General features: G+C 34.9%; 1 protein-coding gene across 1 annotated transcript in view; it reads right to left on the reverse strand.

The window, feature by feature from the left end:
- Window positions 1-389: 389 nt before the first annotated feature.
- LOC130448922 (spondin-2) overlaps window positions 390-21,938 on the reverse strand; it is a 380,956-nt gene continuing 359,407 nt past the window's right edge. The window contains exons 4-7 of the mRNA XM_056786525.1: window positions 20,916-21,095; window positions 9,356-9,636; window positions 2,439-2,608; window positions 390-2,352 (exon numbers count right to left, since the gene is read on the reverse strand). Coding sequence (XP_056642503.1) covers window positions 2,156-2,352; window positions 2,439-2,608; window positions 9,356-9,636; window positions 20,916-21,095 — 828 coding nt within the window. The 3' untranslated portion in view covers window positions 390-2,155. The remainder of the gene's footprint in view (window positions 2,353-2,438; window positions 2,609-9,355; window positions 9,637-20,915; window positions 21,096-21,938) is intronic.

Raw genomic sequence — 21,938 nt, forward strand, 5'->3', positions numbered from 1 at the left:
GCCCGGCGGTCAAAGATTATCCAAGAATGAAGAGGTGATATCAGCAATTAATGGCTATTTTGAGAAGCTTGACGATTCTTATTATGAAACGGGTATCGAATTTATTGAACATAGAAAAAGAAAAAGTGTTTTTTTCTTTGTTGGGCTAGGTATTTCTGAGGCTATCATCGTAAAAAGAACAGACCTAATGTATGAGAATTACAGAGACATAAATGAGGAAATGGAGAAAGAAAAAATTGAATATAGAGAAAAGAAACAAACGATATATGACATATACATTAAGGAGCTGAATAGAAAGTAAAATAGAACAGAAATAATAATTACATGTTACATATATAGATTTAAAAGTTGCATCCGACTCACTACATAGAGAAATATGGGATAGTGTGAAAAAACTAGAAAAACAATGACCATTCAACTTTTTATAAATATAACACAAAATAATATGATGATAGTTCACAATCTTCAAAAAAGTCGCACTTGGAATATATGAAAAAGACTAAAATTAAGCTAAAGCAAAAAAGTTGGAGGAATTTGGAGGTCAAAGGAAAATATGTTTATACTCCAGAAATTTTAATGATGTGGTTAACCACTAAAAAAAAGTAGTGTATGACTTATACGCAAAAAATGTCTGCCTTGTACGTACTGCTTGGATATTTCGATAATGGATGAAAAACAAATGACACGTGTAAAAAAGATAAGAAATCTCCAGATATACAACGAACAGATTTGAATGAAAGTGGAAGTTTGGAGTAGAAAATGTCGATCTTTTCAAATGAAATTTCTATCAGAATTATGCCTTGGAAATGATGAACGAAGTAAAAAATAAGGCACCTAAACATTTTTTTCAAAATTTAAACATTCAAGTTACCATACAATGAAAGTTTTAAGTGGATTTCCAATTCCACTTAATCAATCAGTAGTAAAATATTGGGTAGCAGAGTTTAAACGAGGCCGAACGACCTGCGAATACCATTATCGCAGTGGTCGACCAAATGAGGTAACGACTCCAGAAATGCTGAAGATCGTCGACTGAAAGTACGCGAGCTGGACGATATAGTAGGCATTTCAAAAAGTGCCGTACATCGTATATTAACTGGAAATTTTCACAGAGACTTGATGATGTTTCCATCGAGTGGATGGCAATGTTTCACAGAAATGGAGCCCAATTTTTGCGCTGTTTCAAAACCATGGATGGAACGTGACTTCATCATTTTACACCCGAAACGAAGAAAATAATCAAAACAATGGGAGAACCGACTCAAAAGATCTTTCCACCTACCAGCAAGGTTATGGTGTCTGTTTTTTTGGGATTCGCTTGGGATAATTCTCATTGACTACCTTGAAAAAGGAAAAACTATCAACTACGAGTATTATGCGAACCTATTGCACGGTTTTAGCGAAGAAATCAAGCATTTGATTCAAATAAAGTGTGGTTTCATCGAGATAATGAAACATATGAAAGCAAACAAGTGATTCAAGAATTTGGTGGTCAGAGAAAAATACGTTTTTAATTTTAATGATGTGGTTAACAACTAAAAAAAGTAGTATATTACTTATGTATGTATGTATTGCAGGGATCTTTAGAAAATGGATGAAAAGCAAGTGACATGAGTAAAAACAAAGTAAAAACTCCAAATCAATAGGGTATGAGCTAACAAAATGATAAACAGTGAACAGAATTGGATAAAAGTGGAATTTTGAAGTAGAAAGTGTCGATCTTTACAAATTTCTATCAGAATCATGCCCTGAAAATGCTGAAAGTTAATTAAAAAATAAGGCACCTAAACGTCTTTCTCAAAATTTTCTATTCCCAACAAAAACATTCAAGTTACCATACAGTGAAAGTTTTAAGTGGATTTCCAAATTATCTGATGCCTAAAAAACAAATTTCAGTACCCAACGTGAATAGGATACCAAAAAAAAATTGAATATACTTTATAGCAAAAAGTCGATTGTCTTTTCTTACAAATTAATTATTATCTTTTAAAAATACTTATAATATTGATGTGTATTCAAGTTTTCATCGTTTGTCGTGGCCACCCAACCCGCGCTTTTCTGAAGCTGTAGTCTCGAAAAGTCCGAAACAGGGCACCATCACAGAACAGTATTTATTCACACAGATATACACTCAACAGGTGAAAAAAGGTCTTAATTACCAATTGAAGTATTGTTTGTTGCATGATCTTGCAGATCCGCACCATTTCGTCTCCACCAACGGAGGACACAGTCGTCCTCCTCTTCTAGCGTGTTTAGTCACTTCTCGGCGACGTTGCATCTCTCCGATGCCGCAAGATTTGCTGCATGCGCTCCATGCCGACCAATCGGAAACTCGGCAATCACGTGGTGGACCTAAAGCAAGAAATAATAATGTTACTAATAGCAATAATAATGTTAATTAAACTTCTGTAATGTTTATACTACGTAAAAGCACTTACGGAATTTCTTCGGATAGCTTTTCTTAACTTTGTGGTATTTCTTGTGTTTCTTTTCTGTATGAGCCATATACGAATCGGCTATACTGTGCATTATGGCGTTTTTATTTCCTCGTGGCAAAACTGCAGGAATTGACGCAGATGTTGGAGTTGCGACGTCGTCTCCTTGATTTCTGAAATAAACGAAAAGTGAAGATGTAGGTGTTGAAGTGTTTAGCTAGAAGTTATTATCGAAAAACTGTAAACAATTTTAGCAATTAGTCAAGAGCTGAAAGTTGAGATCATCAATATGTTAATGATATCAAAATAAGTATCGCATGAATATCTTAAACATGCAGGATTTCATCACTAGAGGCAACACATTCGGAAACTATGGAATGAAAAAGAAGAATAAGAATGAATGGGCCGAAAGAACATTGGAATTTATCATAAAGCGGAGGGAACCAAAGACAGATCTTCGAAGAAAAGGTATTTTGGCAGGAAAATATTTTGTATATGAATAATATAATACGATGTCTGACATTTAAATAATGAAACTGATGTTGTAAAATTATCTATTATACGAGAATGTATTGATATCTAGTTAGACCAGACCAGTTCCATGTATAAACAAAATATTGCGTTACCATAGCAACGAACAATAACTTGATAGAAGTGTCAGTGTAAAGTTTGACGTCAAAAAAGTAAACCAGAGCTACGTAATAAATTAAAAGAAAAAAGATGTCCACCGTAATTGTGAAAATCGAAAAATTGGAGTATAGAGCCATCATTAAGTACCTGTATTTAAAAGGTTTGAGTGGTAAGCAGATTTACGAAGATATGATTAAGACCCTTGGTGATCAATGTCCTTCGTATGCGATGGTGAAAAATTGGACTGCAAGCTTCAAAAGAGGTAAATTTTCCATTGAAGATGATGACCGATCGGGGAGGCCAGTTTCTGTGCTAGTTCCCGAAAATATCGATGCAGTTCATGACATGATTTTATCAATTTTATCACACCGAAAAAAACCGATATTTGAAGCACTGAATATTTCATACGAACGCGTTCATCATATAGTTCACGTCAATTTGGACATGAGAAAAATTGCAGCAAAATGGATCCCCAATTGTTTGAATGTTGACCAAAAGCGTGCAAGGGTAGAAGCATCGCGTTCGATCTATGCTCGATTTGAAAACGATGTAGACTTCTTAAACCTAATTGTTACTATGGATGAGACTTGAGTACATTTCTACGATCTAGAAACAAAGCAACAATCGATGGAATGGCGACACTCTGGTTCTCCAACACCTAAGAAGTTTCGAGTCCAAAAATCTGCTGGAAAGGTTCCAGCTTCAGTTTTTTGGGATTACTATGGAGTAATCATGATTGATTTTTTTGAAAAGGGTAGAACAATAACTGGAGATAACTATTCGACATTACTGACCACTCTACGGGAAAAAATTAAAGAGAAAAGACGCGGAAAGCTATCCAAAGGTGTTTTGTTTTCGCAGGACAACGCCCCTGCACACAAATCATATGCTGCCATGCAAAAAATTCGTGATTTAGGGTTTGAATTACTAGAACACCCCCCTTATCCAACAGATTTGGCTCTCTCCGACTATCAGCTCTTTCCTCAACTGAAAAAAAAGTTTAAAAGGTCGTAAATTTTCTTCCAACAGGAGGTATTAAAAGCTATGGAGGTCTGGTTTGCAGAGCAAAAAGAAACCTTTTTTAGAGACGTTGCAGGTTCGTTGTAATAAATGTATCCAATTAAGAGGAGAATATGTTGAGTAATAAAATATTTTGACAAGGAAATTTTGTTTGGCTCTATAGTAGGCTAAGAATTTTTCAATATATCTTCGTATCTATCATACTTTCTTTTAACGTTATCTCTTTTCGCACTAATACAGGACTCTAGCAATTTTGCAGGAGTGCAGGTGTTGTAGCAACTTTGGAAGTGTACTACTTGCTCTTGTGAAAGGTTTTTCGGAATTATCTTTGTACAGAGCTTTCGTAAGACGATTTTTTTAAGCTCGCGCTCGATGGGGACTAGTACCATCTGAATATGGTCTCTGAATCCGATTCTAGGTTCTACTTTTCCAATAAGTTGGCATAAGTCAAGATAGTTTAGTCTTCTTTTTTACTGTATATATTAAACAGGACATTGAGGTCTTCAATAAGATGAGCTGGAGCTTTAATTTGATCTTAGCCGCAATTTTTACCGTTTTTCACCAGTAATCCTGGATGTCTTTGGCTAGAACCTCCAGCAGCATCCTCGTCATATTCACGTTCCTTTTACGCCGTTTTTGATTTTGGCAAGGAAAAAAGAGTCGCTTTGGCGAATAGGAGGGATGTTCGATTGAATCGATCGCTATCTTGATCCCTTTTTCAAATTCTATCAAGTACTTCCTCTTAGAATCCTTGTTTGATGGTGAAACTAGCTCCTTATGAACGACCCTGTGGTTGTCCAATAAGCAGATTATCATTGTTTCCAGTTTAAAATTGTGTGACCTTTTTTTGGTCTTGGATAATTTTGTGATAGCCACTGTTGACTTTGATCAATGTAGTACTGTAATAAAGAGCCCAAGCAGCAACCGTTTTTAATCTTCTGAAAACTTTTTAACGGCCATTTTTGCACCGAGCTTCCTCTTGATTGCCTTACGGTTTCTTGGTCGATACTTAGTTTGTCTGCCATAATTCTAACAGTTATGCTACGGTTAAATGCTTGGCAAGTGTCCACAAATCTAAGCGCGTAAGCTGGATGTTTGATGAGCTTATCGTCGACTCGAGCTAGTACCGATTTTCGAACGCACTTCAATGAGGGCTGGTGGCAAGCGCTTGCGACATATTTACACCTGACGCTTGTGAATTGTCGCTTTCAAGATGCATTTTGAATATCCACTTCTTCTCTTCCAAACTTCTCACTTTTTTTATTTTTATATACAATTATATAAAAAGATGTTGAGCTGATTGCAATAGACAACATAATTCCAACGTACACGTCCGATATATTGGTACTAGCACACTCACAAGCGTTTGTGAAGACTTGAGGCTTGTAGGTATTTGATCAAGTCGTGCAAACGTAGTATTTACCGACGATTTTGATGGATGGAGTTTGTATGACGCACCTTTACGCTTTCACGAGTTTCTGGAACATTTTATGCGAATTGTGCACAGTCCATAGAATCTTAACACTAACAAACAGTTTTTTTATTCCAAAGTTACCACTAGCGCAGCAGAGAACCAGTCTAACTATTCGATTTTCAAACAAAAAAACTGAAATTAATATCAGCTGTTTTTTTCTTATTCAAGAAGTTGATGAATTTGATAAACCCATCCACTCTCTATCTGTTTCATGCACACTCTTGTCGTTAAGCTCCTTTTTATTCGAATAAAAGGAAAATGAATGAGAAAAACTCTTGTTGAATGCAATGATATCTTCCGAGCGTTATAGTGCCACATTTTTACGTAATAAAGGCATCGTCGTAAAATGGTTCGGAACAGTTAAAGGGGATGGGGTAGAAAAGTCGAGAAAATAAAAATAATTCATTTAGTACCACGATAAAATCTTTATAGTTAAATTATCCATAACAATAGAAATTCATCACTGATTTAATTCTAGAAGATTTATGATAGGACATCATCAATTCTGTCGTATATTTCTGTGACTTTTATAGCACAATTAAAACTGTTTATTATCGTCTTCTTTATCTTTGCATGTATCTTCATTCCTAGGTACATTTATTGATCAAACTTACCGTCTCAAAGCCATTTAATGTTACGAGTTCAGTAAATATTGTTTATATGTCCTTGTAATTTTTACAGAAAATGTAGTAAGTTGGAGAGATCATCATTGGTTTCACGTTAGGGCAATGTTAGCTTAAACTACATCGGCGCATTTATTTAATGTGGTGCTCCGCTCCATTTTGGAACGCATTTTATGATCACGTACAAAAATAAGTACGAACTTCGATCAAATAACTGAAACTTGCGTCTGCCTCCTAATAGATATGTAAGAGGTGTTCCACGTTCCCAAAAAAGGATGAAATCCATCGTGACCCACCCAAAATAGCAGTACAATGAATTCGAAACATTGCTAAAAACGCTGTTCCATCTCCAGTTCAAATGATGTTCATTTTGGAACGCATTTTATGATAACATGCAAAAATCAGCACGAACTTCCATCAAATGACTGAAACTTGCGTCTGCCTCCTAATAGATATGTAAGAGGTGTTCCACGTTCTCAAAAAGGGATGAAACTCATTGTGACCCACCAAAAACAGCAGTACAATGAATTCGAAGCATTGCTAAAAACGCTGTTCCATCTCCAGTTCAAATGATGTTCATTTTGGAACACATTTTATGATAACATGCAAAAATCAGCACGAACTTCCATCAAATGACTGAAACTTGCGTCTGCCTCCTAATAGATATGTAAGAGGTGTTCCACGTTCTCAAAAAGGGATGAAACTCATTGTGACCCACCAAAAACAGCAGTACAATGAATTCGAAGCATTGCTAAAAACGCTGTTCCATCTCCAGTTCAAATGATGTTCATTTTGGAACACATTTTATGATAACATGCAAAAATCAGCACGAACTTCCATCAAATAACTGAAACTTGCGTCTGCCTCCTAATAGATATGTAAGAGGTGTTCCACGTTCTCAAAAAGGGATGAAACTCATTGTGACCCACCCAAAACAGCAGTACAATGAATTCGAAACATTGCTTAAAACGCTGTTCCATCTCCAGTTCAAATGATGTTCATTTTGGAACGCATTTTATGATAACATGCAAAAATCAACACGAACTTCCATCAAATAACTGAAACTTGCGTCTGCCTCCTAATAGATATGTAAGAGGTGTTCCACGTTCCCAAAAAAGGATGAAATCCATCGTGACCCACCCAAAATAGCAGTACAATGAATTCGAAACATTGCTAAAAACGCTGTTCCATCTCCAGTTCAAATGATGTTCATTTTGGAACGCATTTTATGATAACATGCAAAAATCATCACGAACTTCCATCAAATGACTGAAACTTGCGTCTGCCTCCTAATAGATATGTAAGAGGTGTTCCACGTTCTCAAAAAGGGATGAAACTCATTGTGACCCACCAAAAACAGCAGTACAATGAATTCGAAGCATTGCTAAAAACGCTGTTCCATCTCCAGTTCAAATGATGTTCATTTTGGAACACATTTTATGATAACATGCAAAAATCAGCACGAACTTCCATCAAATAACTGAAACTTGCGTCTGCCTCCTAATAGATATGTAAGAGGTGTTCCGCGTTCCTAAAAAAGGATGAAATAAAATCGAAACATTGCTAAAAACGCTGTTCCATCTCCATTTCAAATAACGAATCAGTTCGAAACTCGATCAAATAACTGAAACTTGCTCCTACTTTTAATAGATACTTAGAAAGTTTTGGAAGTCATTGGAAGAGCACATAACTAGTAAACCTTTTTTTTTTTGGAAAGCAAATCAAGTTAACCTGATTCTATTTTAAAATTTGGCAGTTTTTATAGCGAATTTCATAGTGTGGGATGCCGTCTCAATTTAAGAAAGATTCATGGTTATACCCGATGCTATATTCAGGTTTTCAAGCATGTTGAAAGTTCTTTGGGAGTCGCAGGTGCCTTGATTCTACTTTAACACTTCTGCCTTCGCAGTTCAGCTTCTTATAAATATTATTCCAATATTGCGAGGAGAATAAGCAATCGAATCCTCTTTGTTCACTATCACTTTTATAGTGATCGAATAATCGTTGAATCTGACCTATATGATGTCTGTTTAATTTGATCGAAAACCTCTTTGTAGTTGACGAATGTAAGACATGGAGCTTTGTACGATTAGAGCTCGTACTGTGGAAATAATCTTCTAAATACTGGTTATTCTATAGGTTGATATAGGTCTAACTAGTTTTTGAGTTTCTACAATGGTATTGGTGAGGAATTCATGCATTTAACGAATTGATCACTTTTTTGAACTGCGTTATGACATGCTTTAGATAGACTTCTCTATTCATGGTATTTAATAAACCAGACATTAAAGGTTTAACCAAGACGATCTTCTCCAAGCGTTCAATTGTTTCAATTATTATTCATTGGAGTCTCCATTTTGTCTGTCGCCATATGGTTATGCTGCTCTGCTATAAATTTCCATATAACCTTCATAAATTTCTCACGTATTTGTTCCAAAATCGTGTTTTTGGAAACGAGAAATATCAAAATTGTCAAAGTTACTACTACTCCTTCCATCTTTTCGTTACTGTCTGTTTTTAGAAAATTTTCTTTTTCCTTCAATCAGATCTTCCGTTTCCTGTTCGCAAAACTCTTCGGTCTTCAAATTTTCCATAGAAATGGCGTTACGAAGAATGAAATATGTAAAGGCAGTGAAGTCGATGTGTCCCTGTCTATTTTGGTCTACCTTCCATCGTTTTTCTGAAAAAGTGATTATGATGATATTTTTCTAACAGCAGGGGATGTCCCCACGTGGAAAAATTTTGCACAGCGTGGGAAAATATGAGATAGCGACCATTCCGCTGGGCGTACGCCCCCGCATAGTATACAGAGGGTATATATTATCGAGGGGACGTACTGAACATATTATACAGGGCGCATCGAAAAGAATAGATGTCAAAAAAGGCAATATTTCACTATAAATTTATCAAAAATCTAAAATATGTTTGATAAGAAGTGCTTTCGTTATAAGCACAATATGTAAAAATCAAAAATGCAAATTTAATAATTATGTAAATGTTATTATTAATGCTTCTAAATGTCTTTCCTGTTTTAAAATCAATTTTTTATCTTTCTTTCAAAAATTATTGAAGAAAAACTTATTTTAAAACAGAACAGATCTAAAATTAACACTATTTAGAAACATAAACGTATCAAAAGGTCCAAGAAATAAGAAATTCATGTTATTATTTACATCGTGTTTGACATTCTGTCCTCCACAGCGTAAAAATCATTTTTTAGTGGCGTAGTCGAATATGGAGTCGATAAAGTGAATTGTTTGAAAATTCTTGGTCTCGGTTTTAGCTTCGGATGTAATTCTTGTTCTTCTCGTTCTTCTTCGATTGCTGTTTGAATATCGTTATTGCCATTAAAAACGTTTATAGAATTGTGAGGTAAATGTTCCATTTTCAAAACTTCGTATTGGTTTTCGTCTTCTTCGTGATGAAATACTTCGCTCAGCTCGTATTCTTTCACCTGAAACAAACATACATAATGTAATTTAATGGTATCTAATTATTTAAAAATGTTTCCTTAGAATCTGAGTCGAATTTCAGGTAATATTAAGGATCGTCAACGTCGCAAAACGATATTAATAACGAATTTAGAGGTAAAAGAAATTTCGTATTTTATAAAAAAAAAGATTGCAATAAACAATGAACTACAGACGATAATGTTGATAATATTGATAGTATAACTAGTAAAAAGCAAATGACAAAAATGAAGAATAATTTTGAATCTATATTGATGGGAAAATGACCGATATGTCACTAAAAGACTATTTTGAATATTAAGAGATACAAGATCCAGAAAAAATCTTGAATATCGTTGAAGAGTTTATGGAAACATTGAGAAGAAATTTAGACGACGGTAGATAGAACAGCGATTGATGCTGATTGATGATTGATGATGATATATCAGGGAAAGGTAAAATAAAAGTATATAATCAGGAAAAGGGAGGAAAAAGTCTATTTTGGATATTAAGAGATAAGAGAAGACATAGGAAGAGATTTCAATGTGGTAAGAGAGACAAGAGCAGAGGAGATTGTATCTAAGATGTCTATGTTTTTTTAACCCAACATCTCATTATCTGTAGAGACTGTATCAGAAAATCTTCTAAACCCACCAAGTACAACATCCAAAATGAATCAGTGAATAGTTATACGATATTCTAATAACGAATAAGAAGATAAAAGACGGAAGTAGTGAGGACAGAGGACCACTAGAGGAGTATTTTGAATACCAAGAGATGAGAAAAGAGCCACACCAACTAAACTCAACATAACCTGGAATCCTTCTAGCTTTATCATCAAGATTCACTACTTAAGGACTATTTTGGTCACTAAGATACGGAAAAAGTTCCAAAAAGAGACAATAATGTCGAGAAAGATGGGAATTGTTCGAAGACACATAATGGAGTCTAATTTTGGAAAGCCCTGGCAGCTAGTGAGAGCCAGTGCCTGCCAGATATACGTTAAAGTATGAAAGCTGAAAATTTTTTGCGTATTCTCACTAGTGTAGGGAACAATGTTTGGGGGGTTACAAACTTTGAGTAACGGTGCCTTCGGTAGGTATCAGGTAATCAAGGTGCGCAGTACCTGAGCTCTTTCAAGACCAGTCATTATTCAAAAGGTCAAACCTATCCGAAGGATCTAACACTCGCGGTAGAACGCGGTAGAAGGTCAAATATTACTGAAAAATTATCATACCATTATTTTTAAATAACCAAACATATTCGAAGGGTTAAACACTCCCTTAGACTGGATAAAACCTACCTAGAACTATACATGAGAGAGCATCAGAAAACTGTTAACTGTTGAGTTAAGTGAATTTAATACGGAAAAAGTTATTTATTCCGTACATAGAAATATAAATGCACAGAATTGCAAACGTTTATTACCACTTTTATTAAATTCATCAATCCTTTAAGTCAAACAATACCTACAGATCAATTAATCAACATTTCCACTGGTAAAGCAGCGTCTAATCAAGTAGAAAATTTTTTGGATTTATAGAAGATAGGCGATCAAGGAAGACATACTTTTATAACTGAATGTCGAACAAATATTAGTAGATTTGAGAGTATTAAAAATATTCCATTTAAAATTTTTAGTTGTGGTTAATGAGAAGAATAAGAAAGTTCAAATAGGAGATAAAATACAAGAAATAAATATCCAGATTTATTTGGACGTATGGTTGGATTATCAATAGATTTTAATATCGATATATCTAAAATTCTTTCATATCCAATAACACCAGTGCCTATGTCTATGTGTCGTCATCTAGATTGTACTATTTGTAAAACTGAAAAATCTGCATTAATGAAACATTTGGAAGAAGGAATTGAACACCAATCACCTCTTCACATAGATGTAATAATTGATGGTTTCTTCTTATTGCATACTATGACAGAAGTTCCAGAGACGTTCGCATATATCTCCAAACAAAATTTTACAAAAGTTTTGTAATTTTAATGAATCGCGAATTGATATAATATTCGATCAATATTTCACGCCATCAATCAAAGATTACGAAAGAAGTCTCCGTCAAGAATTTTCAAAAGTGGATTTTACCATTACTGGACCTATCAAGTTCGACCCTCTGGTCTCACAAACGAATTGAAAAACTCTAAATTTAAGGAAGCTCGTATTGATTTCTTCATATTACATTGGGCAAGTGATGAAGTTGCTCCATTAATTGGCAATAAAGTAGCTAATGTTAATTTCCAAAAGTGTCATTCGTTCGTTACTAATAATGATGATAAATTGAAATGCATTCACTTGAAGATCTTACATGTCGAGATCATGAAGAACTAGACACAAAAATTGTATATCATTTTTGCAACATCGAGTATGAGGCGAATATCGTTATTAGAGCTAGCGATACTAACATCGCTGCTATAATACTTGGTCAAATGGAAATAAAATACATACATACACCTAATCAGGTTGAAACAAGGTTAATCTTATTAGGGAAAACCTGATGAAATTCGCGTTTGGAATGCATCAATATAACCCTAGTAAAAATAAATTAGATTACCATCGGGTTCCCTGATCATATCTGTATAAAGAACCTCTCAGGATCACATTACTAAAGAGAAAAATATTTCTTATCAAGTTATCCTGATAACGTCCACACTAGGATCACATTAGGTTGACCCTATTGAAAATAAATGAATTTTTCTTCAGACTTTCCTGTTTATATCCGTGCAAGGAATCTCTAAAGATCATCTTTCTTCTTCTTACCAGGTTATCCTGACGAGGTCCACACTAGGATCATATCAGGACAACCCTATATGAAATAAATGATTTCCTGATCATGTCCATACAAAGAAATCTCAAAAATTAATTTTGCTTGTATGAACCTCTTCGTCCTATACAAACCAGAAAGAAAATCTAATGAATATGCTAGGACCATTTAAAGTAATCCTGATCAGAACCTTACAAGGTCATCCTTATAAGGATCTTGTGAGGCACTTCTGATCAGTATCATATCATCTCTTGATAAGGATCTTTTAAGATAAACCTAGTGAGGACCTCATTAGTGATTTATGTTACATCCCCATCAGATCTTTATCAGGTTATCCTGACCTTTACCTTATCCGGTTTCTGATTTACCTGATAGGTAAGTCCTTGTCAGGTTCTTACAAAAAATTCTAGTCGGGAGTTTGAGATATGCATGTCGATCCAGTACATAAACGAAATGGAAATAAAATAAGATACATAGATCTCACAACAATTCATAAAAATCAAGGAAATGTAATATGCAAAAGTTTGCCTGCACTTCACGCTATGACAAGATGTGATTATAATCCTGCTTTTTCAAAAAAGTCAAGCCTTTTAGATTGTTGAAGAAAAAAAGAAAAATATCAACAACTCTTTGCTAATTTTGCCAATGTTGATTTTCATAATGAAGAGGAAACAACTATCGCTTTCAACACGGTCCAGCAGTTCATCTGTGATTTATATAATGTAGCAGGCATATATGATGTAGATGCAGCGCAACTCCAATTGTTTATTGATACCGAATTTACATCTATACAGCTGCAGATCTAAATGAATCATTTCAAATAAAATTAAGAAATTTCGACGTGAGTAATCTACCACCTTGTATGAGTGAACTCATTCAGCACGTTTTATGAACAAAATATATTGCAAGCATTACAACCCAGAAGATTAGGAATGGATGGTCAATGATGACAACCAATTTGGCTTTAAATGGTTCGAAGGCGATCAATTACCTAACTGTTAATTATAAAATTTAAACTGTAGGAATACTCTCTAAAATGCATTCTTGTACCTGAGCAATGCTCTATCAGCGCATTTGACCTTCTACCGTGTCTGGTGGAGTGTTAGACCCCTCGGATACGGTCTGGCCTTTTGAATAATGACTTAGTATAGTCATTTGAACACTTTGTGTGAATTTCAGTTTTTATAATTTAATGTGAGAGAGCTCAGGTACTGCGCACCTTGATTACCTGATACCTACCGAAGGCACTGTTACTCAAGGTTTGTAACCCCCAAACATTGTTCCCTACATCAGTGAGAACACGCAAAAAAATTTTCATTTTTTATTCTTTAACCCTGAGATCAATAACAGGACATAAGAAATGAGGGACATGTGCGATATTCAGGATGTAGTAAGATGGGCAAGGAGCCTCAGAAGAGAATGGAGAGACCATGTTGACAGAATGCCAAATGAACGGTTAGCAAAAATTGTAAAGGAAAAGAAACCAGACACAACTCGACCTCCTGGACGACCACCTATAAGGTGGTATGAAAGGTGGTCCTCAGCATCCCAACTACTCCTGGCAAACCTTTGATGAAAATACAGGACCTAGTCCTAACTAAAGAAGAAGAAGATTCTTTAACGTATGTCTGGCAGGCATTGACTCTGAGTCTACTACTACAATACGTAAAGAAATTTTTTACCGACTTTAGTGTGTATGAATGAGAGAAGCTCGTGACAAAAAGCCTAGTAAATCGAGCACAGTGCACACAACAGAAAAGCGTTTATGAATTTTAATCCGTTCGGGTGTTGGCTGGGATTGTGCATGGGCGACCAGAGCAATGGATTATTCATCAAAAAAAAAAACGTGCCAGCGGATTCATCATTTAAAGTTCAACAGCAGATACATTGCAACCCTTCAACATCTTCCACAGTCCGGATATAGCTCCGACGGTCTTCTGACTATTCCCTGAGATATAAGTGCGAAAAAGAAACGAAATAAGTCGATTGAGTCTGTTCACCGGTAGATGTTAACATCACCAGATTTCTAGCCTTACTATTAGGAGTGAAAGAAGCGGTGCCGGTGGAGTAAATATATGGCACTCTGAGGTGGTTACCATGAAATGACTACTATCAAATTCTCGATATTTAATTGTCAGAAATTGACCAGAAATCATTTTTTTAACCAGGTATAATAGTGTGACGAGTATACAGCCGCACACTATCTATCAGCGCCAGTCATTTAATGTGGTGGACTCTATAAAACATAATTTCATCTGTAATTGGGTAACAGCTTGTGAATTATTATTTCAGATGTTTCTAAAAGGAATTATCCATAACTAGTAGAAGTATACCAACAATTCGAATGGTTAAAAAGATTGCTGTGAAGTTTTAGTTGTTAAAGTGTTTTAATAAAGTTTTAAGTATGAAATTAACAATTGTATCCAAGAACTTTATCCGATAAACGTAGCAATATCTAAAATATATTAGTGATTGGTGAACTTATAGTATTAAATAAAAGCACCGCACTAATATTACTTTTATCCTGAAAAACCATTACCCTCCTTTATTACAACGATTTAATTCATTAAGGTGAGTGGCTTATATGGAACGAAATAACGCATATTGGATTTTCTTGTGCTTTTGGTTTCCTTTCAGAAAGCGGAAAACGGCTTTATCCGAACCCCGGCAAGTAATAAGTCTGTTAAGGAAAGATAAACAATCCCTCTCCCTTCGTTTGCTCTTTTCAGGTTAGATCATGAGAACTATGATAAATAGCTGTCTGCTCTCCGACGTATAGTAACGTGCCATATTCACAAAATGCTTTTAAGATGAGATAGTATGGGTTTCAGCGCTCAATTCCTCATATTCGACTGAAAGATATTTCTTTTCATGCAAATTAAGTAACTCTTCTAATTTGAAAATAGACCAAAATGCCATATCATTTATAGTTTTCTCAATAAAATTTTCGGTATGATTTTATTCTTGAAAATAAATTAGAGTCTCAGATATGATCGATGGAAATAACCAAGATTTCATTCTATGACGGAAATGTTGGCAAAAAATTAATCAAAATGAATCAAGAATACTTTGCCAAAATTCCAGGTGTTAAATATTTTATGTCATTCGATAAGAAAGTGACGATTTTATGGCCTGAAAAAGATTTCATTATTCGAGGATTGTCTCAGAAGTATCTGGCCTGACCTAGAGATGGCGGTAGTTGCTTGAAAAATATTAGAAAGTACACAATCTTACAGTATATGTTTCAAGTTTGAAGACGCCACGTTGTTTAATATTTGCTTGGTAGTCACCAATAGTGAATGTTTTCAGTGAAATTGGTCATCGTATGTGAGACAATAGTGATATTTGAAAAGTCTTGGCTCAACCAAAATAAAAGCTGAGCTATATTCTACTCTAGGTGAAACTGCTCCTACGTTATCATCAGTAAAATAATGGGTAGCAGTGCTTGAACGAGGTCCTACAATTTGTGCAGACCTGCATCGCAGTGGTCGACTGAATGAGGTGACAACTCCAGAAATTTTGAACAAAATCTACTAGTGCAGCTGTGCACAAGATGGGTACCGCATTTGCTCACAATAGAACGAAAACAGTGTCGTTCCATATAGTGTTTGGCAATGTTTTCCAGAAACATATCCATGGACGAAAAGTCAAGATGAGAACCGCCTACTAAGTTCTAAGTTGAACTACTACGGACAATAATAGGTCATATTCTACGTAATTACAGAAGATGGAAAAAAGAGACTGAAGAGAATGTTCACCAACCAAAAGAACATCTTCATGCTGGTAACCGAAAAGATAGCTAGAAAGCTGGTCCTCGTATTCCAGAAGAAGTCTGAATCTTCGCTTTAAGACAAAAGAAAAGAAAAATTCCCAATAGCAAAGAAAGAACAAGAAAGCCGATTTTTTGCGATGTTTTATAACCATGGATGAAACGTGGATTCATCACTTCACACCCGAAACAAAAAAACAATCAAAACAATAGACTGAAAAAGGAGAACCGGCTCCAAAGAACGAATAGACCGTTCCGTCTGCAAGATGCACAACGTTTGTGTGAAGAAAAACGGCTTCATTTGGCTAAGAAGAAAGTTTTGTTTCATCAAGATAATGCATCAGCTCACACATCCGTTATTGCAACGGTAAAAATTAATGAATTAAAATTTGAATCGCTACCTTATGCACCCTATTAGCCAGATTTAGCTCTCTCGGATTAATTTCTGTTCCAAGACTTGTAAAAATAGCTCGGTGGTCAAACAATGAAGAGGTAATGACTATTTTGAGGAGCTTGACGATTCTAATTATAAAAAGGGCATTGAACATCGCTAGGAAAAGTGTATGGAGTTAAAAAGAGATTACGTTGAAAACTAAATATATTTTTGTCCATGATGTTTGTGTTTTTTTTTTGTTGGGTCAGGTACTTCTGGGACCTGACCTTTACATCTCTGATGTTCTTAATTAATAATTAACGTATTCGATGAAAAACGTTTCCTGATCATGATTTTTTTGAAAGGTGAGATCATTCAGAAGCGACAGATCTTTTGAAACCAGTGAATGGTGCAAGTATTTATTCCGCAATTCACAATTTTCGTGATAGTTTCGATCTGTTTGGGAAAGTGTGTAACTCAATGAAAAATGGTTTTTTACTTTTGGGAACCAGGTATTTATGCACGAATTCTTGGAAAAATGGTTTATATCAATTAATAGATTTATATTACCAAAGTCCAACTAGAATTATCTTCTCATTTCCTTGAAACATCACACACCTAATCAGGTTGAAACAAGGTTAATCTTATTAGGGAAAACCTGATGAAATTCGCGCTTGGTGTGCAATTTCCATCAGGTTCCCTGATCATGTCTGAATAAAGAACCTCTCAGAATCACCTTACTAAAGAGAAAAATATTTCTTATCAAGTTATCCTGACAACGTCCACACTAGGATCACATTAGGTTGACCCTATTGAAAATAAATGTCCATCCAAGGAATCTCTAAAGATCACCTTTCTTCTCCTTATCAAGTTATCCTGACGAGGTCCACACTAGGATCACATCAGGATAACCCTATATAAAATAAATGATTTCCTGATAATGTCCATACAAAGAAATCTCAAAAATGAATTTTGCTTGTATGAACCTCTTAGTCCCATACAAACCAGAAAGAAAATCTAATCATGAATGTGCTAGGACCATCTAAAGTAATCCTGATCAGAACCTTACAAGGTAATCCTTATAAGGATCTTATGAGGCACTTCTGATCAGAATCATATCATCTCTTGATAAGGATCATTTAGGATAAACCTGCTGAGGACCTCATTAATGATTTATGTTATATCCCCATCAGATCTTTGTCAGTTTATCCTGACCTTTACCTTATCCGGTTGCTGATTTACTTGATAAAATCCTTATCAGACCCTTACAAAAAATTCTCTCAGGAGTTTGAGATATGCGTGTCGATCCGGTACATAAATGAGTTGAATAGATAAAACAATAAATGGTTCTAGGTGGTTCTAAAATAACTAAAATAAATTTGTTTTAAACTCGTTATTATATTTTATAGATTATTACATCTAGCTGTAGGTAAATATAGTATCCAATATATGTATGTAAACCGATTTTAATGGAACAATATATATAAATGTAGATAGTTAATTTTAACGGGCTAATTAGTAAACCACCAAATGTAATTAAAACAATATACTCATAATTAAAAGAGTTGTATTGGTTAACTAACCTTGCATTAACAAATAATCGATCGATAATGTGGAATTTATGTAATATCGGTATAAAATTCGAGTAAATTTATTCCGAAATAAACTAATAATGGAAGAACTTCATCGCCCACAATCAATTATATATCCTATTTCGAAGGATTGTCATTTGAATTAAAATTGTTGCTCGATATGGAATTGAAATATTCATTTCAAAACTATATCAATTAGTTATGAAATCAATTGATCTAAAAGTCATTTAGTCCAAACTAGATAAGCACTCATTGTAATTATAGGGAAATGAATCAAAATACAGAGTGAATTTTATATAATGGAACGCCTCAATTATCTTGGAAACTGCTTGAAAGATTTTTATAAATTTTATATGTATTATAAGTTTTCATTAATAAAAAAAGTAGCCTCATCGCAAAACATTACTTAAAAAATTTTGATCGATTTGATTGTAGCATTTTTCCATAATAAAGTCTGCAAACTTTTCTCGTCTATCAAAATCGTCATCTGACAACTCTTGAGCCAACGTTACTTTGTATGAAAGGAATTAATTATCACGTAAAATTTTCGTTACGGATGTTTGTTCCCTGGATCGTATTCTAGTAGGACACAAACATCTAAAGATTTGTCTTCAGTTGATGCAGTTTTTCTGCGCCATGATTTGGATAAATCTTGTCCTGAACCAGTTTCGTTAAATTTTTTTACTAATTTACTGACAGTAGATTGTTATGGGTTTTTGGTTAGGATATAGATTATCAAAGATATTAAACGTTTCTTATTGTGACATAGAATATTGCCACCTCTCCGGATGCTTTTGGATGCCTTTTTTATAGGATATCACGTAACCATTCGCGCACAAAGAATTGTTCTGCTAAGTACTTTTAATTGATCAAATGAATAATAGTCGTATGGTGATAAATCGGAACTATAAGGAGGGTGTTTCAGTGTTTCTCAACCCAATTTGTTTAAGATTTCCATCTTAAACCGAGCTTCTTGCGGTCTTGCGTTGTCTTGCAGCCATATCATACTACGGATTGGAAGATTGGTATATCACGTGTGTTTTTAGGAGAATATCATAGAACTGTGCCTTCACATTTCGTTGTTCAGTAATAAAATCTTCCTCTCATGTCTTCTCATGTCCCTTGCTGACAGCGTAACCTTTCGCTTTAGCTGGCGCGTCTTCGGTTTTCTTTTCCTCCAGTCTGTTTATTCTCAGGAATTTAGTAGTGATGTACCCAAGTCTCATCTTTGATTAATATTCGATGCAATACATTTCCCCCTTTTTCTTCATACCGCCGTAGAAGATACGTGCAAACCAAGCACTACCACATCTCGGCCTTTTCGGAAAGAAATCGGAACCTATGTTCATACACTTGAGTCTTCCACCGAATTGCTCGATGAGTTGCCGCAGATTTTACATTATATTTGACCAAAAACGGATAATGATGTACTGCGCAATAAATCCTGGTATATCCTCCTCGCCCATGGCTATAAGTACATCAAATTGCGAGGTTACACGGTTCAGGCAGTTCGCAACAAACCAGGCTAACATAACAGCGATTTTTATATTTAAACTCTCGTATAATCACCTTGAAGATCGGTTAAGAAGCTCTATAATTCCCTTTCTGATACGAAGGGAGATTAAAAAATAATGTCAATGTCTAAAATTGAAGATTTAATCAATTATCTGATTAGATTCGTTGTCAACAACATTTTGTCATGTAGTGTGCAAATTTTCCAAGCTAGACATTTATGACTTTCCGAGTAGATAATCTGAACATGGCCGTATGAACATTATAAACATTTTAAATAGCCGTACAATTTTCGATTGAAGATCAATTATTCACAATTAAGATCTGCATTAGTGCATAAAGAAAAACAGTTCTGTATGGTGCCTTTACATGCGATGCTGGCTTTGTTCTCTTCGGATAGAGTATAGAGAACCCAAACACCTACTTTGTTCAATTTTCCAATCTGCTGGGAACATTCTTAGATGGTGCAACAAGTCGGTTAAAGTTAAAGAGAGTTTCTCGATTGTATGTCATAGATTAGCTTCCACTTCTGCCCTTAGCATATTGTTATCTAACGTTGTTGATATTCCTGATCGACTAAAGTCAGATAGATCAAAATTATCGACAACTTTGGTATTCACAAACGAGATAAAACCAAAAATTTTTTGGTCGCTACTGAAGTGAAACTAAATAGCCATTTATTGCCGGATATGTGTATTTGATATTTGGCTGGTTATTTCACTTGAAATTGCAAAAAACTAACAAGTCACAATAACTTCAAACTGCCAATAAATGAAAGTTTCTTCGAGATTTACCTTTTGAATAGATCTCTAGAAGTGTTTCAAAGTTACACCATAAAAATTCGCGTTCTAAGCCACCCAACACATCTTTGGACCCAAAAAAAGCTTTGACGTTGTTGAATGTTCTTTTATCGGGATAATAAACGCCGAAACCTACTAGTAACACGTCACAACACCCTACGCCACGTGTCGAATATGAGTGCATACGTTTTTAATTCAATTGTCTGCGTACACACTCAGCCTATCACATGTCACACCACGCCACGCCACGATATCATTGACACGTGGCGTGGGATGACGTAGTGTCTTGTCAGTGGGTTTCGGCCTTTAATAGCTATGTTTACGTTGCTGCAACTAGAGATCTAAGGTGTAGATACGTAGCTACCTATTGTACATTCTAACAACTCCCCGCATTATATAGGAGGTTAAAAAAACAACATACACAAATAATTCTCACTCTCAATACTTGTTTGGATACTGACCTTGATAAATTGGAAGGTTCCTATAGGCGGTAGCCTTTTTAGATAAGGATAGAAAAATGATCCTGCAGGATGAGCTGGATAATGCGCGGTGATTTTGTATATTTCTCCTTGAGGGTCGGTGGGCCAGTTCGGTGCTGTAAAGGTGAAACCGTTGTCTGTTCCAGCGTCGATCGGATCAACCTATAATAGAAATGTCTATTCAACCAAAAATATTCTGTATGAATTGAATCTACAAGGAAATTTTGAAAACTGCATCTTCTCGAAGATTTGAATTAACAACATTCCTGGTATGATGTACCATTGAATTTTGTGAGAAATTTTCGTTCATTATTTTGTAAGGAATCTAAAATGTTTAAATGTCCAAAAAAATCTATTATTCCAAAAATAACGAGTGAGTGACGATATTTTGAAAATTTATTATCAGCAACTCTTCTGTTTTGTGCAGTGGTATTAATTTTTTAGTTTAGGCACATGCACATGCCCAATTTATATATTATTATAATCATATATAATCATTAAGAAATTTTTAGTATTCAGTGGTTACAAAAAATACATATATATTCCTAATAGCTATAGTAGCCCAACTTATTTTTAAATAAAATGTAAATAAATGATAATAGTACCCAATATATTAGAAGTTCAGTCAAAATGAACACTTGGCAACCACGCTTCTATACACCGAATACCAAGTTGAGAATATCTACAAATATATCGAATTTGCGACAAATCGATTATCTATTACAACGATCCAATAATAACCGAGATAGCATTGACTTGGTCGAAGCTTTTGTAGTACCTATTTTTTCCGCGAGTTGTTAAATAGCTCAATTTATTACCAGTTTTATGGAGGCTGTGTTACATAAAGTGTCCATCAAATTCTTTACGTTAGGGAGGGCGCTACTATCGCATGAGTGTAAATTTTAAATAAAGCGACGACTCTAGTCATTCGAAATTTTTTAACAGTGCATATTCAAATAGGACGGATTATAATTTACCGTCTACAAGCGGACAGTTTTTAAGCTA

Source organism: Diorhabda sublineata, chromosome 9 (genome assembly GCF_026230105.1).
Source record: "Diorhabda sublineata isolate icDioSubl1.1 chromosome 9, icDioSubl1.1, whole genome shotgun sequence".
In the NCBI taxonomy this organism is placed as follows: Eukaryota; Metazoa; Arthropoda; class Insecta; order Coleoptera; family Chrysomelidae; genus Diorhabda; species Diorhabda sublineata.